Source organism: Dermacentor silvarum, chromosome 11 (assembly GCF_013339745.2).
Source record: "Dermacentor silvarum isolate Dsil-2018 chromosome 11, BIME_Dsil_1.4, whole genome shotgun sequence".
In the NCBI taxonomy this organism is placed as follows: domain Eukaryota; kingdom Metazoa; phylum Arthropoda; class Arachnida; order Ixodida; family Ixodidae; genus Dermacentor; species Dermacentor silvarum.
Window position 1 is genome coordinate 48,616,157 of NC_051164.1, and position 21,815 is coordinate 48,637,971.

Sequence of the window (21,815 nt, forward strand, 5' to 3'; positions counted from 1 at the left end):
TATGTAGTGAAATCATGAACCTACAGAAAAAATAACTGCACATTTAGAATCGGGAGAAGAAACTAAACAAGCACACCATCTTTTATCAAGTTTGGTTCAAAAATAGGTAAGGATAGCTCTAATCACCCTTAAGGTTTCTTCTAGCATCAAGTCAGCCGTAAGAAAAACGACTCGGAAGGGCCATGACACTTTGTAGTGCTTACGTCATTGTTAAAAAAGCAACCTATGTGCAAAATATGTGGCTGTTACAAGTGTCCACACATTCCTCCATATTAATATAGCCTGTCTGGTAACCCCCCTCGGCCACATCGAACATTTTAAATACCTTGGTGCCTATTTCTCTTCAGACTTATCTTGGAATAAACTTGTAGGTTATGCAACCGGTAAAGCAAATGGTGTGTTCAGTTTCATTAAACTTAATTTCAAATCTGCCCCTAAAAGCCTTAAAGAAGCTCTGTAGTGTCACCAATGTGTGACCAGTCCTTGAATATGCCTGTACAGTATGGAATCCCCATGACCAAACGCTAATCTATAAACCTGAACACATACAAAACTGTGCTGCATGCTTTGTCAGTTGTAATTATAACATTAATTCTAGTATAACTAAGATGAGTTAACTAGGTTGAAGAACTGTTCAGCAATGAAGAAAATTTTTGCGATTAAGATTTTTACATGCATTTTTTATTATGAAACTGGTATTAATAAACAAGTTTCTACATGATGAGGCCATACTGTATATCGCACAGAAATGATCACACTAAAAAGGTTCGAGAAATAATATGCTGTACAGACGTATTTGCGAATTTCCCCCCCCCTCTCTTCTTTCCCTCTTTCTTTTTCCAATTTATCAGTGGAATCCAAGTGTTGTGGATGTTCCACCAAATATATTTTCCACATCCTTGAAAGATGTGTGCCTTAGTTGAATGTACACATGACAGCTGTGTCTGTTTGCTTGCATGTTTTCATTCTGGTTATCCCCTCGACCCCCTACAATAATTTCCAACTCGGCGATGTAGGTTCCAGAACAAATAAAAAAATAAAAATTAACATGCAAACATTATAGTTAACATCGAAGCCCCTATTCACAAAACCATTCATAAAAGCATGCCTTCATTGGCCGCTGCTCGGGCACCCACCAGTTGAGAGAGCGATTAATGCGATAACAAGACTATCACCTTGGTCATAACCAATCACGATCAGCAGCAGTTATGGAAGATAAGTTCTGCAAATACACAGGTGTGCATACAGTATCATGGCACAACGTGCAACATGAAGACAGATGAGATCAATAGAGCAGGGAAAGGCGACTTTCACATCTTGCAACTCACGCGAACATTTAAAGGGACACTAAAGCAATACATTAAGCCAGTACAGAGAGATAAAGTGTTCTTTAAAAACTCTGTTGTTGTTAATTTCGAAACAATAGGTTGATTATTAGAAGAAAAAACAAAGATAAAATTTTCAGTTCTTCAATTTCGTGTCGAATCCCCATCGCCAGTACGTCACTGTGACATCACAGATTTCTAAGTATTCCTTCGTATTTAGGCCACGTTGGCTCAGCAAAAGTTCCCGAAATTCGCCATGTTCAATCTTTGGCTCCTTTAGAACACAATGTACCTTTACCGCTAGAGAATTAACTAGGCCCCAGAAAACGCTGTCAAAACCCAAGATGTCACAGCGAGCTAGTGCGGGAACTTCAAGGAGGCATTGTCACCAGTCTTTTGCTATTGCGCTTTTTCTGGCTAACCAAGTGTCTCATCATGGTAAGGGTGGTGTTTTTGGTATTGTAGAAGAGTAGTTTACAACAGAAAAAATCATTTTTTTCTCAAATAATTTTTTCTCTTCAGTGTCCCTCCTTTAAAAGCTGCATCCAAAGAAAACGAAAGCAGAACATAAGGAGTAATAATTACTTTATTAGCTCTAATAGATGATATAAATAAGAAATAAAGGTGGTTATTGCAGTACACGAAGTAGTCACTGGCATGTAAAAAAAGCACTGGGAGTTCAAGGGCACACTGCCCCATGAGTGTGGCACATTGCATAAGAAAAGCATTTGCATAATGAATGAAAGGCACCACCAACGCCTGCAAGCGCAAACAAAACGAGAACATGTCACTCCTCGCACGCAAATCACTTGAGCCTTTGGCCGTGAGGAGAGGAGCAGAAGCCACACACGAACATGCATTAAATGCCATCTTGTTGCACGTAATCCCTCCCAGCTGTTCCTGAACCCTCCCAGCTTCAACAACAGTATGTGCCTGCTTCTTGTACAGTATGGCCCACTGTTAAAGGGAACGCCAAACTAGTACTTCGGGACTGATTACAGCTCGCTTATGACACGAAGGCCCTTGGCAATAATTTCTTGCCATTATAAGCCAACCAATGTGCCACATGAAGCACTTTCTTTCTTACGGAGTGCATGATGCATTCAAGTAACCTTGGTGTGAACACTAGTCATGTGTTCTCTCTAAGAGTGAATTGTACTTTGCGTGTCTGCATGAAATGAAGTTACCTGTATTTAGTATTCAAGGTTAAATTTAGTCAATGACCACATTACAGTCTGGGTGTTTTTAAAACAAATGAGGCCAAATGCACCATCACGACTTATGCTAATTACACAAAAGTTCCAACTGCTGTAGTGCATGAAGACCCAGCTAGCTCACAGCTAACCGGCCGGTTACACGGGTATGGTTTCTCTAAACCTAGAGAAAATTTTGCACTTTGCACACCATTGGTACCGATGCAATCAAGCCATACCAAACTCAAGAGTAAAAACGCATTTGATGCAAACGTGAATGATGTGTTCTTGAGTGAACCCTGGACAAAAAACACTGCACACTTCAGGAGACACATTTGTGACACTGATCCACACACCTCAACTGCGACACTGCTTGCACGAACTGCTTAAAACGTTCGCCAAATGTGTTGTAAATGAAGCTGGGCGATTTACAGACACGCACCAGGTGAACAACACACCAAGAACAATTCACCGTGACAAAAAAAGTGATAGTCGGCACGAAAAGACATCAGAGAAAGTAGTGCCAGAATAATGCGACTCTCTCCTACTCCATTTATCATCATGGATTGCAGCGAGTCATCGATTTCAAAAGGTAACAATGATGATGTTTTACAGTGAAATCTCGTTAATTCAAACCTGCTTAATTTGAACTTCCAGTTTATTCGAACTGACGTAGCAGTCTTGTTAAAATTATGTGTACATCAATGCGTGCAAACGCCCGGTGATTCGAACAAGTAAGCGTTTTCAACAGTTAATTCGAACACACCGTGCCGCCGGCTGTACTCTCAAAAGCGCACCAACTCATGTGACGGCGCTTCTGGCCTGGCAGTGCGGCCGCGCACCGGCTGCTGCTCCCATCTCCTGTTGCAAGTACCATATTTTTGCACACATTACCTACACCAAATTTTTTTGAATTTAACAGTAGTGTCGTGGTGTGGGTTACATGCTAATTTTGCCCTGAGGTGTAGCTTCACAGCAGCGCAAATTTTGCCTAGACGTACAGCTTCACGGCAGCACATGTCACGCTGCCATGAAGCCATACTTCCAGAACTGGTCACCCATGTGCGAGCTCGGTGCACATGCTCCGCCTAATGCAGTGCTTCACGCAATTCCTCCATTCAATGAGCTTCCTTTAATTCAAACTACATTAGTTCAAACAGGTTTTAATGCTCCTTGAAGTTCGAATTATCGATAATTGACTGTACAACCCTAAGGACAAAAGGGTCAAAAACATAATCGCACTGACATAGAAGTGAAACAGAATCGTGACATTATTCGGGCACAGCTTTTCGCACTTGAACGTCCACTGCCTCTGGTGGTACGAGATGGCTCCGTATGATGGACACGAAGAATGCGATGTTGCTTAAGGCCACAGTCGCTGCAAAAGAGCTACGGGCTTTTGGGCTACGGAACTCTCACAAAACAAGCTAGTATGCGCTCCTTCTTTGAAGCTTGTCCTATCACCAGTTGATTAGCACATCCATATGTAGTCGACGCAAGCAAAATCACTCTAAATTGCTCTTGCTAAGCACCTGGACGTTACAATGCATGGCAAAACATGTCCGTGGCAAGAGTTTCACAGGGACTTTGAAACACCACTACTCTCACGTTGCAGTCATTACTTAGGGCAAGTAAAACTACGTGTATCAAAATGCTAAGTACAATAAGCTGGGTACTGAAAACTGAAATAACTGCATTGTCCATTAGAAACACTTACAAAGTAATACAACATATGCCCAGGCGGAAAGTGAAACTAGAAAGCTTTCTATCTTCAAGTTCAGAAAAAAAAAAATGGTGCTGACACCTATTTGGGCTGTTTTGGATGGGCAGTGACACTAGCATAGGCTGTCTAGCCAACACAGCACTCGACAACTCGATACCATTTTGGATCACCAGAGGCAACGGAACAACCCGCGTATCTTTAAAATGAGTACACACGACAATGTAAAAGGTTCAAAATAAAAGACATTCCAGAGACATATGGCACAACCGTGTGCGAGAGTGAGGATCATCTCAGAATCTCTCCAGTTCCTTCGAGCAAAGCAGCGTGTACAAATGCTCAATGTTTTTTTTAAAACACGGAACAAACACCGGTTTCTTTAAAAAAAATTAAGGTTGTTAAAAACTGGGTTAATAGAGAAAGACGAAAATGCATGATTTGCACATGGCCCAGCTCAGACAAACTTGGAGCATGCAAGAAGCAGGGCAGGACGTGACTTTTGGGTGCAAGCAAACTGAGACACAAGTTGAGAACAGCTACTCTTTACCGAAGAGATCGACAAACAATGCATAGAACACGTTGCGGCAACCATGTTGCACAGAAATGCACAGGCATTCATTTAAAATCTAAAAGAACTGCTTGATTTATGGACTGTTTCAGATTAAGCTAGATGTAAAAGTGCGTTAAAACTACTCCTGTTAATAGTCCAGGTGTGCTAGAATATACAAGTCATTGACTTTCAACAGTGTGAAAACATTTCACTGTGGGATAACTCCCACAGACAAAAATAAACTGACAAATCCTCAATGCTATGTAGCTCAGTGAAAGGATCATTATTAGCCTTTGTTGTTCCAACTCATGGAAGACACGTTGGTAGTCACCGAAGTAAAGTTGTCAGTAATATAACGTCATCCAAAAATAGACTATGCTAGCACACTCGTCTTCAGTGGGCAAAGAGGACCACTCCCCGTTGCAATATAAAAATCATTTGCACGAACACTCGTCTGCTTCTGAGCATGCCTAAATCGGAAATGCATCGAAGAAACTTTTGCACAAATGTACGCTAAGGTTGTGACAGAGCCATGTGTAGCTATACTTGTATCGCACAATCTAAGCGAGCTTACTTGTAAGTTTAGTGCGATATTTGCCAAGAAAGTAAAAGCTTCTTTTCAGCAGCCAAGCAAGCACCGACTAAGTATTCAGTGGCAGATACCCTGTCTCAGATATGTTTTTTCACTGCCGGGTGGAGTGCACTAACTGCTAAGAAAACTTAAAATCATTTAGCACAACATAATTCGACTACCCCATGAAGGAAATCTTTAAAAAACACGACGGAAGTGCTCAAGAGAAAAGAACAAGCTCTTCCGCAATAGTCGCCAACTAAAAATATGGTTGCACTTCGAACTTGAAAATGCAACCAAAATTTTCAATTGAAACGTAGAGACCATTATTGTGCGTACGACATAATACAATTTGAACCATTAAGTGGGCTTGCCCTGCCTCAAGTTGATGAGATAAAGCTGGTTAGCAGGGTCAACAAAAACTCTCGCTACGCCAACAATGAGGTCAACGAACAAAGGACTACACTACTTAAGTGTAAACAGTAACATAAGCTCAACAATGCAAAGACCCACTTATAACAAGAAACACCAAAGGAGAGATGCTAAAACAAAGGACTGTTAACAAGGTGCACCCAGAACAGCAGTCCAGGGGTCGACGTAGAATTTCTCGGTGGATGAGTCATTCCCTGTTCCAATTACCGCACGACAATCACCTGCAACCTGAAGCAACCGTGGCTTGCAGAACTCCACATCTGCACTACCTGGCCTCCTTGCAGCAGCTTTCCCTGGATGCTGCTACAATGTTTTGTGGCAATTCATGTAATGCAGCATTATCAAAGGGACGCACAGCAGAGGGCTGATTGAAGGCTCTGCATTTGTGCTCTGTCGTGATCTGGCGTCTCCGTCTGCAGTACAATCAACAAAAGACATCTTAGGAGTCTCATTCAGAAAGTGGTTCGAAGGCTTAAACATACAGTGGAATCTCATTGATACGATTCTGCATAATACGCTTTTCGGGATAATACGTTTTTTTTTGTTCATTTCCCAGCCAATGTCTTAGTGGAGCAATGTATTTCGGATAATACGATTTTCGGATGATACGTTTTATTTTCCGCTTCCCGTGATGATCATATCAACGAGATTCCACTGTAATAGGTGCAATTATGCAATTATAGGTGGACGTCAAACACACCACGTTCAATGCCTTGGTCCGTTAAGTGTCGCTGGCTAACACTCCCGGGGCTAACCTTGTACACAAGTACCCAAGAAAGTGGCCTGAGGGATGGTGCCACAGGCAGGCTTAATAGGTAAAGCACCACACGTGTAGTGTGGGGATGTGGGTTTGGTTCCCATCAGCGGCAAGTTATCTTTTCATCCACTTTCATTTCCCTTTACCCTTGTTAGTTCGGAAAACACTTCGAAATGTACGACGTCACACTGACGTACCAGTGCAGAGGTTATGGCGCAAAATTAAGACATGCAAGTTAGAATTTTCATTTTCTCAAGTAATCAAGCTCTTATTGTAAAATTATAGAAAATAGAGTTTTAAAAGAATAGTGCATCAGTCTCAACTGATTTAGTGATTTTCTTTGGTGTCCTGTTTGAACCTGTGGATGCCACAGTCCTGAGTTGCATCACAAAGATAGTATCACAAGCGCACAGACTGCGACGGCGCCGCTGTCGCGCTGTCTCAGTGTCAACGTGCATGTGTGGCCCATGCATGGAGGGTTAGAAGGTTTTTATAGATGTAAGAGATGCACAGAACATTTGACTGTGGGGGGGGGGGGGAGAAAGCCAAGTGGGCACACCCTTGCGATCGCTAAGTGGCTCTGCAGCGGAGCCAAGGCGGCATTCTGAATGCTACTTCTGGCACGAGAGTTGTGCGTTGTAAGCAGCTGTATGCATGCCACACCATGGTGCGTACAGTGGTCCGAGCAGAACAGACAGTACACTGCAAGCATCAACTGCTGAAGGTTTTCCTTCGATCTCCTCTCGTACACCATTAAGGCGCAATGCCTGCAACTCTGCTAGCGACACTCATCACCGGCCAGCGTTGTGAGATTTGCAATAGCTGCCAGGGACTTGCTCCTGCGCAGCAGCAGTTGCCTGACGTTGCTGTGTCGCTCGAACGATGGTGCCACTAAAAATTGCCAAAAACCAAACAATGTCTTGAAAGTTCCAGCAATCATGTGTAGGGCCTATTTCCCAAGAGTCAATGCTTGGATGGGCCGCAAGTGAATGGAGAAAGAGGGCGGGGCGGTGTCAGAGGTGGTTGCCTTGCCTAGGTTAGGATAGCTTCCCGACGTCATGCTCCCTCCTAGACTTCCTTTTTCCTTCCTCAATGTAAGCAAATATATAAGCAGCACTAGAGTAATATAAGTTCAGTTCATGACGTACACAAGTACCTTCATCGGGGCTGATTCTTCTCCTACAATATTCACATTTGACATCTGTCGTCTAATCCAAGCAGTACCTTTTCTATTCCTCCTCCTTACACCTACAACTTTTCATCACTTGTAGTGCATGCAATTCATCGGTCCTCTCACCCACAGATACATACCGCTACCTAGGCGTCACAATATCAAACAAACTCACCTGGTCTGACCACATCTTACAACTAGCGGCTGATTGTTCTAGATCGCTCGGCTTAATCAAAAGGTCCCTATCAATGTCACCCGCTTCTATTCGAAAACTTGCCTACGAAACATTCATCCGCACTAAACTCGAATATGCCTCACCAATTTGGAGCCCTCATCAGACTTACTTGATTAACACATTAGAATCTGTACAGAATCGGGCTGCGCGATTTATAGCTTCACAATACGATTGGAACACAAGCATTAGTAGCATTAAATCTTCTCTTAATCTCCAGTCCTTGTCAGCTCGCCGCACAATTGCACAACTGTGTCTTTTTCACAAACTCTACTACTATTTTCCCCAGTTGCGTAATACACTTCTTCTTCCTCCTCACCGCACTTCTCGTCGACTTTTCAACAGCTTAAGTATACAACGTCTTCATGGAACTACCACCGCATTTCAGAAATCTTTCCTGCCCATCACAATAGAGCACTGGAACGAACTGCCACAATCAATAGTTATTGAGCGTGATAGCTCAAAATTCAAGCAGTTACTGACAGCCCATTATCAAACCTAATCACCTTGCTTACACCTGTGCCACGTCTTACTACTACTGCTGTATTTTTATTGATTTATATATGTATATATATATATATATATATATATATATATATATATATATATATATATATATATATATATACTGTATATGTATATTTATTTTTCTTTTTTCCTATATTTAGCGTTCATACAATTTTTTGATATCATGACTGCTCTGTATTTCTGTTTTTGCCTCCCCCTTATGTAATACCCTGAAAGGGGCCTTTAAGGGTTATTAAATGATGATGATGATGATGATGCTTTAGTTTTCTGTCACAGTACTTCTGGCCACATAAGATGCGGCCACCAAGGTAGCCCAGCTCAGCTGACTTCAGCACTGTCCGTGCATGACAAAGCCACTCCGCAGGCAAGCAGTGAACTTAATCTGAAAGCCAGTCAGAAGACCTGGGTAAACCAATGCCCTACCTAATACTGGTACCACGGCTGCTTGCGGATCCAGCGGACGCGCAGTCCGGAGTCTGTGCGGATCTTGATGGAGGCTGCCTCGCAGGCACGCACAGTCTCCTTGACCGACTGCATCAGGTTTTGGGCATTGCCAACCAACATGTCCGTCGCCTCCTGGTCCTCCTCCGTGCCTGTGTGGGTGCGGACAGCAAACAAGGGTTCATCTCTTCCCGTCCTGTGGCTTCATTTCAAGCTACACCAGCTTGGTTCATGCAATCGTAAACTTTTTTTGAAGAATGTACACAGTTTAGGGTGCTGTCCTGTCCCACTACAGTAGTCGTCACTCATTTAATATCCCATTTCTTCATTGTGTACTATAGACGTTTTCCTGTAGGGTACATTATGAACACACAAAGTGTACCCTGGCAACATTGCCCGCATCCACAATTACGAGACACGCATCTTGTGAATGCTATGCACATACAAGGTCACGGGATACACATCCTGGGACACACTATGCGTGTCTGTGCTGTGGGACAAAACTACACCCTTAACCGTGTCTACGGTGTCACACGCCTAATACCCTGGTCACATGGGGCAATTTGGATACTATCGAGCTCGATTGAGATGTAATTTCTCGATCATGATTGGCTGCTTTGCATAAGATGAAAGAGAGAGCCAATTGTGGTTGAGAAATTCGGACTAGATAGCAATCGAAAGTGCCCCGTGTGACCAAGGTATAGAAGCGCAGGCTTTGAATTATGCTTGAATTATAAATGTGCTGCACAAGATGCACAAGGAAAGAAAAAAAGAACGGACAGAGCGCTGTCCTCTCCACTCCACTCTGCCCTGTCCTCTTTATTTTTTTTGGTGCACATCTTGCGCAGCACGTTTGTAATTCAAGTATGAACCAACTAGTCTGCAAGACGGTATTTTTGAATGATGCCACCTGCCTTGATAATGTATTTCTTCTGCCTGACAAGGCTTGAAAGAACCTCGAAGTACTGGCACAGGATCACTAACAGTAGTTTGAGAGAACATGCGGCTGGGTTTACTGGTCCATACTTGCAAGCCTAAACAGGCACGCACTTTGCACGAATGTCTGTCTCTCTTTTGCTGTCCTGCAAAGTGTATGCTTGCTTAAACCAGCAACTGCAGTTTGATCTCTATGCCTGTGAGTCCCCTGCAGTATAGCACACCTATTGGCTGAGGCAGGAGAAGTGGTTGGGCCAGTTGCCAACATGCTGCCAGTGATGCAGTGATGCATTCAACGATGCCTTCCGTAGACTCAGAGACCGAGTGATGCACCTTGGCCTCAAACAGTGTCCTCCCACAGCTAAATGCATCGCCGCAATGTGAAGTCAACACAGTTGAGAGACATTCATAGCCACAACTATATATTTTTTTAATGCTATTCGTCTTTGCCTGTAAGCACTAGCTACTTAACAAAACGTAATCAAACTTTTAGAAAATAATTTAATTCTGGGGTTTTACGTGCCAAAACCACGATATGATTATAAGGCACGTCGTAGTGGGGACTCCGAATTACATTGATCACCTGGGGTTCCTTAAAGTGCACCTAATGCAGCGTACATAGGCGTTTTTGCATTTCGCCCCCACCGAAATGTGGCTACCGTGGCCTGAGGTTTGATTCTGTGCCCTCTGGCTTGGCAGTGCAACAAGTGGCTTTGGTGTTGGTGTTTTACTGTGTAAAACTTTTTTTTTGGGTGCTTTACTGTGTAAAACTTATTCGAATAAGCTGTTTGATTCAAACAAAGGGCATTTTGCATTACAGCAAGAGAAATGAATTTATACAGCTTTTGGCACAATGCAACTCTCTATCACCAGGGTAAAAATGTGCTTGGTGTGTACGCATCTTTGATAATTAATAACTGTTCAATCACTTCCACTGGCCAAGTCAATCAGGGTGCATCACTCGGACAGAGTCCTCACTGCACTGAAATCATTATAAAGACCCAGAGAATAAAGACAGTTAATTTAGAAGCACCAGCTAGGATGCCTCTACATCACATATTTACTTCTTCAGCTGAAACATTAGCCCTCCGTGATAGGTCGCAATGATTCGGGCCCAGCCCATATGGGCAGCGCTCGAGCCATTTTGCCCTATCAGGGAGGGCTAATGGCAGATTTGGAATAAGAACAGATTGTAATAGTTTTACATTATACCGGCCAAGGTTAAGGCTTCCCGAGTTCAATGTTTAAATGCTCTGGCCAGCTATACTGGAGGGCTCCAGATTAACTCTGGTTAACCAGATTCACATGGGTTCAACAAACACGTAAACTGATACTATACATGACCATTCTTGCATTCCAGCATCGTGGGAATGGGGTCATTGTCGCAGGAATCAAGTCTGCATCTAGATGTTTATCAGCAGGATGTCATAGCTGATCAACCATTGTGGCAGGTCTCTATCGACGATCAGCTAATCTGCAGCATTATCTAAATTTTTCATAAACAACTTGCAATTCCTTTTTACGCTGTGCCTACAAAAGATACAGTGTAATACAATGAAACAAAAACACAACAGCAGAGAAAAAATATTAGCAAACGAATGAAAAAGCCACACACAGTGCAAGAAACCATGCCATATGACGAGGAAGCAGTGGTGTTCACAAAGGAACAAGAAGGGTGAACCACAAGAGAGTGTCACCAGCAATTCGGTTCACACAGCGTCATTCCAATTCAGCCAGTGACGTGCATTCGTGCGAGTGCAGGTGCAAAGCGCAAGAGAATGAAGTAAAAACATGTGTTGCCCAAAAACGTGCTGCTGAATGAAGCAACATGCCGAAAGCGTGTTCGCCAGTTCTTGAAGCGAAGACAAAAACACTACTTACTCCATCTTTTTACTGCTTTTTTTTTTTTCAAGAAATGGAAGAAAGATGAACAGAGGAAAAAATGAGCAAGGAACTCGAAATTTGCATACAGAAAATAAGGAAAAAAGAAGTTTCCTGACTTGAACACAATACAATGTGCGTGTTTAGCACAACACAAGAAAACTAAATCAAGGAAGATGTGACATTTACTTAAGGACATGCTATTGTATGAGGTTTATGGCACTGTCTGTAGGGTAAACTGAAAAACTTGTAGCAACATTAAGGGACATACCTAGAAATGGTAGGTTTGGTTGGATTGGTAGACTATGCTTCTGCTATTGCAAGGGCAGTCAAACTATAGCTATAATGAAGTATCCAAGAAGAAAATACCTTTGCTATATCTGATATTCATTACAAGCATAAGGGCTGATATCAGTGGCGAAAAACTTTTTCGGATTGATTTACTTCATCATTTTTTTTTCGGATTGATTTACTTCATCATATCTGTCATCATTATACTGAGGTTTAACTGTACTAGATAAGTTTCATTACGAGTAGAAGTTTGGTATGCCAGACAGAAAGGGCACAGAAACTTCTCGTGGCTTCTCAACTTTTCTTGGCTATAAAGTGAGATCTACGTAACCAAAGTGTGCCTGTGGCACCGCTTCTGGACGTAGCTCTGCAATTTCGTTTGCGTTTGCTTCCATTGAAAATAAAAAAACACCATTGATTCATTTTTTACAGCACATATTTTGAAAGGATACGTAACATTCAACAGTCAGTTACTGATATTTTAATGCTTTTCTTTGTTTTCCCTCCTTTTGGGTTTTCGCACAAATCAAAACTGCTGCACGCTTTACGCACGATTCCCAAGAGGTAAAATGAGGCCAGCATTTTCTGGTGAGTGTTCATCGCTTGCTATCCCCCCTATCAGCTCTTGTGAGAGAATGATGAACAACTTCAGCTACAAAGTGCTGTCAAAGCGCGCAAGACAAGTGTGTGCAACGCCTACACGGAAACCAGGGGAACTCATCCAGGAATCAAAACCATCAGATATCTTGATACATGCGGGATGACTATAAGCATTGATTAGCTTCAGAAATTCACGTCGAGTTGACTGCGTCCGCCTTCACTAAAGGAGAAGAGCTATGCAAGATCAGAGAAATCGAAACCGAAACTGGTGCCAAGCATGCCTGGCCTACATTGCGTACGAATACATGGGCCGAAGCTCCGCCCCCATAGCCTTTGCTTCGTAGCCAAGAAAAGTTGTCCTGCAAGTACAGCTTAAAATGCCCACACCAGCTCCCTGTAATGTCATAGATTTTGGCAAGGTCTGCTGGGGCTAGTCATTAGTCTAACATTAAATTTGAAGCCTTGCAATCATGAGCATGAGCTACGATTACTCCAATTTCGCTAATACATCCTGCTGTAATTCATTCTTCTCAGTAGCCATGCCTAAAATTCTATCTTAACACTGGTCCTGGCATTCCTTGAATGTACATACACAGCATTACATACCTCATTGTTAGCAAGAACAAGCTAACATAAAGATACTAAATAAAGTAGTCAAAACTTAGAAACAAAGGCACAGACAGTTAACGAGCACACACACATGCACACAAACACTATATGGAAGTATACTACTGTTAGTATGGTCAAAACATTTAACAAGTCCATACATAAGTTGATACCACTGTAAGACAGGGATTCAAGCAACGGTGTTATTATACACTGTGCTGTCTTCACTGGGTACAGGGTACTCAGTATCAGACACTGAGAATCACAGCATCCAGAGATGGCTTCTCAGGACATCTAAGCATGACTAAAGATGGCCACACATTACATTATGCTGCCTATCTGACTGTTCACATTTCTTTAGTGGGAAAACTAGGTATGTTGGCAAAGCTGTCACATTTTTCCTGCATCCAGCCTTTTGTTTTGTTTCACTACTGAAGTGTTTGTTTCTTTTTCGTCACCACAAGGTATGGACACAATCTTTAAATGAACACGTTTGAATGGCACCGATGGCATAACCTGTATACAGGGGACGTGACTTTTGGTGACTGAATGAATGCATTACAAACACTCCATACTAACACCCACATCACATGGGCTAATTTGGTATGTTAAGACCTTAATCACTAAATGTCACTAACCTTGCCTGATCAATGGTGATCACACAACAGATGTCTCAGAGGCCAACGTTTTGGCAAGCGGACTTGCTTTTCGACATACGCCCAGCGTTGCCCTAGCGCTGACAAGTCCCCTTGTTGAAATGTTGGCTCCAGCGACATTCCTCGTTCAACCACCAATAACCACTTCAGGCCTTCCACCTTCCTAGGAACCTCTGTCTTGCTTGGATTATTAAGCTTGCCGTGTGACATAAGCATAACGTGCCACTAGTGACATAAAAGTGTCTATCTACTCTAGCAACCTCACCTGCAGAAAGAGGGAGATCAAAATGCTCGATGGCAATCAATGGTACACTGGACAGGTCCCTACTGCGCTACGACATGGTTAGCAGTGATGCGAAGGCCCCTCGACAGGGGAGCCAGAGAGAGCACAGCCCGAGTCGAACATCCAGCTGCCCCCAGAGCAAACGGAGGAGCCGTGCGATTGGGATATTCTGTCAGATCTCGGTCGTGCTCCCAGCTCGTAGGTGAGAGTGCCCCCAACCGCTCTGAGTGAGCCAGGCGAATGCATTCTGAGTGCAAGATTTTGGCCGGCTGAATGTTAGCCACCCTGTGAGAGCGCTCTAGAGTGCTCGAAAGTCACCAGTCGAATGTACCATTGAAAAGGGGCGCTACTTGGGAAAATGCTAACATAACAAACAGGGGAAGGGCATGGTAGCACGGATGCTACCATCTTTCCTTGCAGCCTTTTCTTTATTTCTTGTGAGAGCCTGCATTGGATTAGTCCATCGAGCCATGTGACCGCGGCATCACCACAATTTAGTTCCACACATTTTCACACACACACGCACACACTCCAGAACAATGCAGACTGTGCCCCTGACAGACACAAAAGTCTGGGGGCCTATGGCAAAACCGTGCACCAAACAGGAGATCATGCGGAGCTTTTACCGCAGATAATCTCGCTCCCGTCGGGCGTCGGTATGGGCTCTGTGGGAAACAAGCATCGTCCTCAACAAGAAATGCCAAGAGGATTTAGACATGACTGACCCACAGATTTCAATGCAAAAAAGCCACGTCTCGGCTATGAGGGACACTACAATGTAGGGTTCCGGACACATTCCATCACCAAGAAGTTATTAAGGTGCACAAACATTTCCGTACAAAAGTATTTCTGTGCTTCAAGACCACCAGAATTCAGCTCGAGCCAATGCTACTAGGTTACTGTCAAATGCATAACCGCTGTGCTGTGTGTGACCCCTTTGAACTGCCAGCTACACCCACCAGGAACGTTCACAGCACTCTCCTCCATGGGTCAGACAACGGAGAGATAGTCATGAGCAGCATGGCCTCTGAGATAATGTGCATGCTCTCAAGCCGCATCTTGGCAGCAGTTGCAATGCCACCTTGTTGGAGGCAACAAAAAGGCATCAGTTGACAGGAGAGTGCTGATCTCCGAGGGCATACTACACATACTCTTTGCTGTCTGCCATGTGGTGGTGCTTGCATCTTCCCAGCATATGTGGCGGGCAATAGAATCGGGTCAAATTTCTGTGGAGCTCCAAGGTGCAGCTTGCAAATTGATCAAGTAATCTAGTAAACATCGGCCCTAACGGCCAAGGATTGCACAGGACCCTTGAACCAGTGGTACCAAGCCAAGTAACTGCTGAGTAAGGTCAATAACCTACTTGGCACTATCCTGGCCTTCACCAGCCAGGTCCAGGCTGCAGAAAATCATCTGATGTACCAGCTTTTGCTGTGTCTCCAAAACCCCCCATTCGAAACCCTCTGTCCTCGCATTGCTTGACAGGAGCAGATGCCACAACCCACTATTCTTTTAATAACAGCATATTTACAACCATGATAGTACGTTGGTAGTCTATGGAACGTCTCCATGTCTATGGCAGCACACACCAGTCACTGAGAAACTATCATGCCAGGGCCTTATTCCGAGTTCATTACGTAAAGTCATGGTAGCTATTGTGCACATGTTGACAGCATCAATAATAGCATGTGCAATGATCAAGTAACACAAGGGATAAGTTATGAGGCTAACTTCGACAGTTGTTGATAAAGGTGTGTGAAAGACCTCTTTGAACTCTTGTAGTGATTTGGATGGTTTGACTTCCATAAGCCAGAACCATCATAACGTAGAAGCACTGACAACTACAGCCAATAAGAAACTGTGACAATTTACCGAAACATGCTTTGAATTATCAATAAATTCGGAACATAGGCCCATGTGCACTCATAACTTAAAGGGGCGACCAAGGCAAATATTTAGTCCCACTAAGGTGATAGATTAGTGTTCTGAGATGACCAAAGCATCCCTTTTGCTGTGAACAGAGTTTTCATAAGCGGGAAGACCACAAATGCAAATGCAGCCACTGAAAATACAGTAGCAGTAACATTTCCTGTTTGTAATTGGTAAATTGTAGTCAATGACTACTCATAAAAATGTTCATCAAACCACATTTCAATAAGAAAGAAATGTAGTTCGGTTAAGCTTCTACACAGAAACTCATTGGTGCTACATCTTCACACTGCTCCAGAGGTGCTTTTTATGGGAGTGTACTGCCCCTCCATTTGCATGGCACTAACTGAAAGCAGGCCATTACACTCAGTAAAGCATGACCTCTAAGATCACTAGTGTCGCTATGTAATAACATTGAATTGCAGAAGTAACATGCAGCCCCTTCGGGGGCTGCATGGTACTTGTCAGCCCTTGGCGCCACGAACATTGCAAGGTTTCTGGAAGGGCAATTAAACAATGCAGATTGATTAAGGCCTCAAGTCTGAAACCTTCCTTTCCTCAGACAACTTCATACCTTACATGAAGAGCTCCACATGCTTCCTTGCCATGAAGTCTCGATGGAGAAAGCAAACGTATTCTGAAAGCTCCATTTCACACGTCCTCATGGAAGGAGCGCTTCCGTAATGTAAGGAATGAATGCCACTCATCCGGGTTTGAGGGTACCCATCGAACAAAATTTTAACACAATGCTTTTAAGTAATATAATACAGGAAGTTCATCGAGTAGACTTAAAAATTGAAGTATCATACACAGACACATAGATAATGTTTGCCTGATGTGGAAAATTGCCATAGACAAGTGTGAAGCATGGCACTGTCTGGCAACACTGGCACCCAGTATCGGAACAGCTGAACAGCTGTTAGGTGAAACGCTACTTCTTTCTTCACACCGGGCTTGTGTCTCACCAGCAACAAGCAACAGCGTGCCAGTGCAGGTGAGCATCATGTGGGCAAGTGATGAGGTGAAGCACTTGTCCAGGGCCAGGCAGGGCCAGGAGCAGGGAAAGAAAGTATGAAGGTAGCTTTGGGGCTGCCTTACTAGGAGGAAGTGTCAAGGACGCCTTCATTAAGGGTGCCTCTACTATAAGAAAGCTCTCGGAATTGGTGTAAGGAAGCCTAACAACAATGAAGGTTTCCTTACTGAGATAAGGAAGGCTTCAGAATCTGGGCCTCGGTTTTTGTCTCTACTGTCCCATTAGCCTCAGTTCTTAACATATAGAAGAAAGAAAGGGAGAAGGCAGGGATGTTAACCAGAAACACGTCTGCTCGGCTACCGAACCCAGACTCAATCATGGAGCACCAACTAGATCAAACTAGTGCTTGGTTGAACGACCTAAGAGTCTACACCATTTCCAGGAGATATACATACGAGGGACACTCACCCTGAGCACCAAGCATGGTGGCCTTGACGGTGGACAGTATTCTCAGTTGAGTGCCGATCGTTGGTATGCGCTCGCAAACTTGCAGAATGTTCTGCAGACAGAGAGCCAGACAAGCAAAAAGAGTTTATAGGGAACGTGAAGGCTTGACATATTCGACAGTGTGCAAACAGGGGAAGCTTCAGCCTGGAGGCCAACGTTTGCGGAAAGGGAGCTTGTCTTTGTGAGGCTTGATGGGCCCTGACGTCAGGGCCTCCCTTGTTTGCCCACTGTCGATCACAGCAGACAATGAGGTCACATAGAATAAGATGTTATTCAAGTAAGTCCTGCAGAAATCCGCAAGGCGGATGGCATAAGATATAACTGGCATTCACTCAACTCTCAGGGAAGGCTACAAAGGAACCAATTTCGGTCTACTCGAAGAGCAAACTTCACAGTTGAAGAAAATTTCATCCTGATCCAGGCATTGAAAATAAACCATCGCTTTTCTGGAGCAGTCACTCTACCACATGAGCCAACCACGAGGCTAGCATCTTGGAGGTAATATGCGGTGGGTACAAAGCCAACATTTCCGTGGCTTCACGTGCACTGTCTTCCAGTGCGTTTAGTGTTGGAGGATACATAATCTCCTACTTTCGGCGACGTGTTGAAGAGAGCGGCAGACGAAGCATTAGCTCCCGTCTACCTGCGTTCTTCATGATAGTGTCGCTCCACTGCGGGCGACACTATCAGCCACTGATTTCATTATATTGAGGTTTAACTGTTATATGAGGTTCCCTTTCCAGATGTCACCACATTCAATTTACTTCTCATACTATATATGGGCAGCAAACTTTTTAGGGGCTTAAGTGTTTCTTTTTTTTTTGTCCTACTTGATGAAGAACCAAGTATCTTTTAGTGATATTACGGGCAGATATTTTTTTTTATTTTCTATTTTGCATACTTGAAGTCACTCGTCGTGTTATATTTAGGTTTGTATTGCAGTTTTCAAAAAAAAATTAAGAAATTCGCAGAAATTTGCAAAGTGGAGAAAGCTAGTGCACTGCCCGACTACAGAAAAAGAAGTGTTGAAATCCACATTGTGAAATTCAACACTTCTTTTATAGTTGCATTAGTTATTGCTGCCAGTGCTTTGCATTGTGCACTAGACTATTTCTTTTACTTCTTTTTTTTATTGTGACCCATAATTTCTGCAGGAAGGCTTTGTTAATGAATACGGCGATGACACTGTCGCACTAGACCCGAAACTGACACCTGTCATTTGCCACTCACCGTCCTCATGCGCTTGTCGGTGCACATGCGAGCGAGCTCCTTGGCAAGGCGAGTCACCTCTTCAGAAGCTTCGGCAATCTGCTTGGCGCAGGCAATCAGGTCTTTCTTGGTGCCCCCTTCACCCCTGCCATGCGAACAAGCATAGAGTACAATAAACTACTGACGCCTGAAGAATGTGCGGTCACCGGCACATTGTGCATAAGAGGCAGGCCACAGTACACTGTCCTTTGAACTATTATATTACATTGTCCTTTGAACTATATACCCCTTCACTGTTTACAAACATAGGCCTTAGACAACTTCCAGTTAACGCCCACTGACATAGCCCGCTAAATTTAGTGGAAGAAAATGGCAAGGGTAAGTAGCAGGAGTGCATTAAAACAGAAGTTCAGATTTTCAAACCCCCTTTCCCCTGTACTGTACTGCGCCCCATTTCCCCTACACAATTTCACAAGTCAAGTTTGCTGAAAGTTATACGCAATATTATAAGTGTTAGTCTTGAGGCATCATGCGCCTTTCTTTTATCTGAAAACGTAACAAGAGTTTCTGTACATCGAAACAACTTAAAAACATGCTATTTTTCCGGCATAGTAAAGTGATAATGATAAGGCATGTGACCGACATTTTGCTTGGGGCCGCAGGCTCGCTGCTGCTATTAGCACGCGCTGTGATAATACTAGATTTACAAATGGCCTGGCCACGCTGGCCGCGCATCAGCAAGTATTTAACATGCTAAAGCCAACTTGAATGTACGCAGCCTCATTCACAGAAAGCCAATTTATAGTGACAGCTGAATTTATCAGAAAGTACCGAGTTGTACAGGCACAGTAATCGGTGGACTAGATTCGCTGATTATTAAGGGCCGTCATTCAGCTCTCTTCAACCACAACTAGATGGCATAAATTTACAGCAGATCGAAATTGAATAAAGAACAAATGCACAAATGTTTACCAGTAAAGCAGACCCTCTCAGAGGCCAGAGTGAAAATTTGCAAGCGTGAAAAATTGGTCCCTTGATGCACAGACAAGCCTGCAATCGCTGTGACCAATCTTTGAGATGCCACTGCAGCTTTTGCACATTTAGGGTCATGGCACTAGGTGGTGAAAGGAGCAACCCACCTGACCAGCTGGCTGAGTCGTGCCATGAGGATAGCCATCCTTTTGGCGGCCGCAATGATCTCGTTGTCCTTGCTCGACCACTGACGAACCTCCTGGTGCAAGCCATGTGCTGCTATCTGCAGAGATGCACACGCGCTCTGTTGCAGCTTGCAGACAGCGCGTGTTGGGAGATGCCCGACTCTCCCTGTGGCCCCTGGCGTTTTAATTTTTTCCACACATCCATGGAAACCTTTTGCACCTCCTTAGGTGTGTCTTTCCCGCAGGACAAGTGCGTGATTTTGGGAACCGATTTGTCCCGATTACAGCAAGTGGTAATAGATGGCTCTAGTGCTCCGCTACTGCTGAGCCAACCTCGTGACAAGAGCGACATGCTTCGGGACGTCTAAGTGCACAGATGTCACGTGGTCAGTTATGTGTCGGACAGACTGCCTAAATGATCGGCTGTGTGAGCACGATCACACCGTTTGTGGTAGATTGCAGGGGCAGCCTGGTATCTATTGCAGAAACCACGTCTCTCACTGAAAGATGTGTAGTGACAGAGAGATGTACAAATCAATTGACAAGGGGAATTTTCCAGGCACGAGAACTATTTCCTCTCAGTGAGGACCTAGCCAGTGCACCGTCAACTGGGTTATAGAAGAATTTTATTTTCTTTGACAGGTGCATGTGGCAAGGGGCAATGACTATTGGTACCTTAATCATGGGATACTCAAACTCCCATGCATTCTGTCAGGCACTGAGTACACTATTCTCCAAGGCAAACCCAAGATCACTACTCGAACAATGGCTATAACAATGCTGTTCAGGTATCATACAAGCCACACGTGGGACGGAATGAGCCAATACAGTGGAATCTCGTTGATACGATCTTCACTGGAGCCGGAAAATAAAGCATATCAACCGAAAATCGTATCATCCACCATATTATACAATTAAATCGTATTATCGGGAGAAAAAAAAAATGTATCATTCTTAGAAACCTATTATGCAGAATCGTATCAACGAGTTTCTACTGTACACAGCAATTTACAGAAGCACTACATTATCAGCCGAATCTTGGTGCATTGGAAAGTTCACTATAGGTTGGCATCACCGTGTATGGCTCACCATGATGGGCTGGTTCGGCTGAGGAGGTGGGAAGCGTTCTTCAAATTCGTCATCAGTTTCACACGGTGGTGGTGGCCTCGGTGGAGCCCTTTCCCCAGATCCTGGCAGTGGGGGTCTCGGTGGGGCCTCCTCTGGAACGTGTCGAAAGGACATAGATCATCAGCGTGATGCCAGTGTTCACGCTATTGTTCTAGGCACTTTCGTTCCCTAATGAGTGCTTTCTTTTGGAACAATAGAGTGGTTAACAATCTCCAGTTGCAGCTCTTTTCAGTAAGTCTAACAGTACTTGTTTCTTACATCTCTGCGTGTACACAGACAGGAAGGAGGTGAAAGCACGTAAGGTGCTAGTGAAAAAAGTTGCGCTCTCATAAGCACTGAAGGTAAGTCATCCTGTAGGGCACAACAATGCTCTTTGTGTGGTACAAAGGTAACTGCGTATTCGCTAGCAACAAAACCAAAAAATGAAAAGAAAAATACTGGGGAACGTTAACACCACTGGCAATGTCACCACTTACTCAAAGGCTGCCAGAAACACTCCCACTGTGAGGGGTCCTTAAATATAAACTAGAGCTAAAAATTTTAGAACCTCAAAACTTGCAACATGCAAACAACTTAATTTATTCTGTCGCAATAAACATTTCTTCATAACTCCCTTTGTCTTGCCAAGGGTACGCTTGACTTATCAACAGTACAGTTCTTTCACTCAAACTGAAGAGAGCACAATGTTGAGGTCCCCACTTTGTTCGCTGCACGCCCATCGCAGACGCCCGGGACGGAT

General features: G+C 43.8%; 1 protein-coding gene across 7 annotated transcripts in view; it reads right to left on the bottom strand.

The window, feature by feature from the left end:
* Nucleotides 1-1,893: 1,893 nt before the first annotated feature.
* LOC119433836 (vinculin) overlaps nucleotides 1,894-21,815 on the bottom strand; it is a 68,337-nt gene continuing 48,415 nt past the window's right edge. For 5 of the 7 annotated variants that reach the window (XM_049658976.1, XM_049658978.1, XM_049658979.1 and 2 more), the window contains 7 exons: nucleotides 21,038-21,168; nucleotides 19,931-20,046; nucleotides 18,813-18,936; nucleotides 17,544-17,634; nucleotides 14,800-14,838; nucleotides 8,903-9,072; nucleotides 1,894-6,204 (listed from right to left, as the gene is read on the bottom strand). In XM_049658976.1, the coding sequence (XP_049514933.1) occupies nucleotides 8,903-9,072; nucleotides 14,800-14,838; nucleotides 17,544-17,634; nucleotides 18,813-18,936; nucleotides 19,931-20,046; nucleotides 21,038-21,168 (671 nt within the window). In that variant the 3' untranslated portion in view covers nucleotides 1,894-6,204. The remainder of the gene's footprint in view (nucleotides 6,205-8,902; nucleotides 9,073-14,799; nucleotides 14,839-17,543; nucleotides 17,635-18,812; nucleotides 18,937-19,930; nucleotides 20,047-21,037; nucleotides 21,169-21,815) is intronic. The other 2 variants (XM_049658977.1, XM_037701099.2) reach the window with 1 other exon arrangement.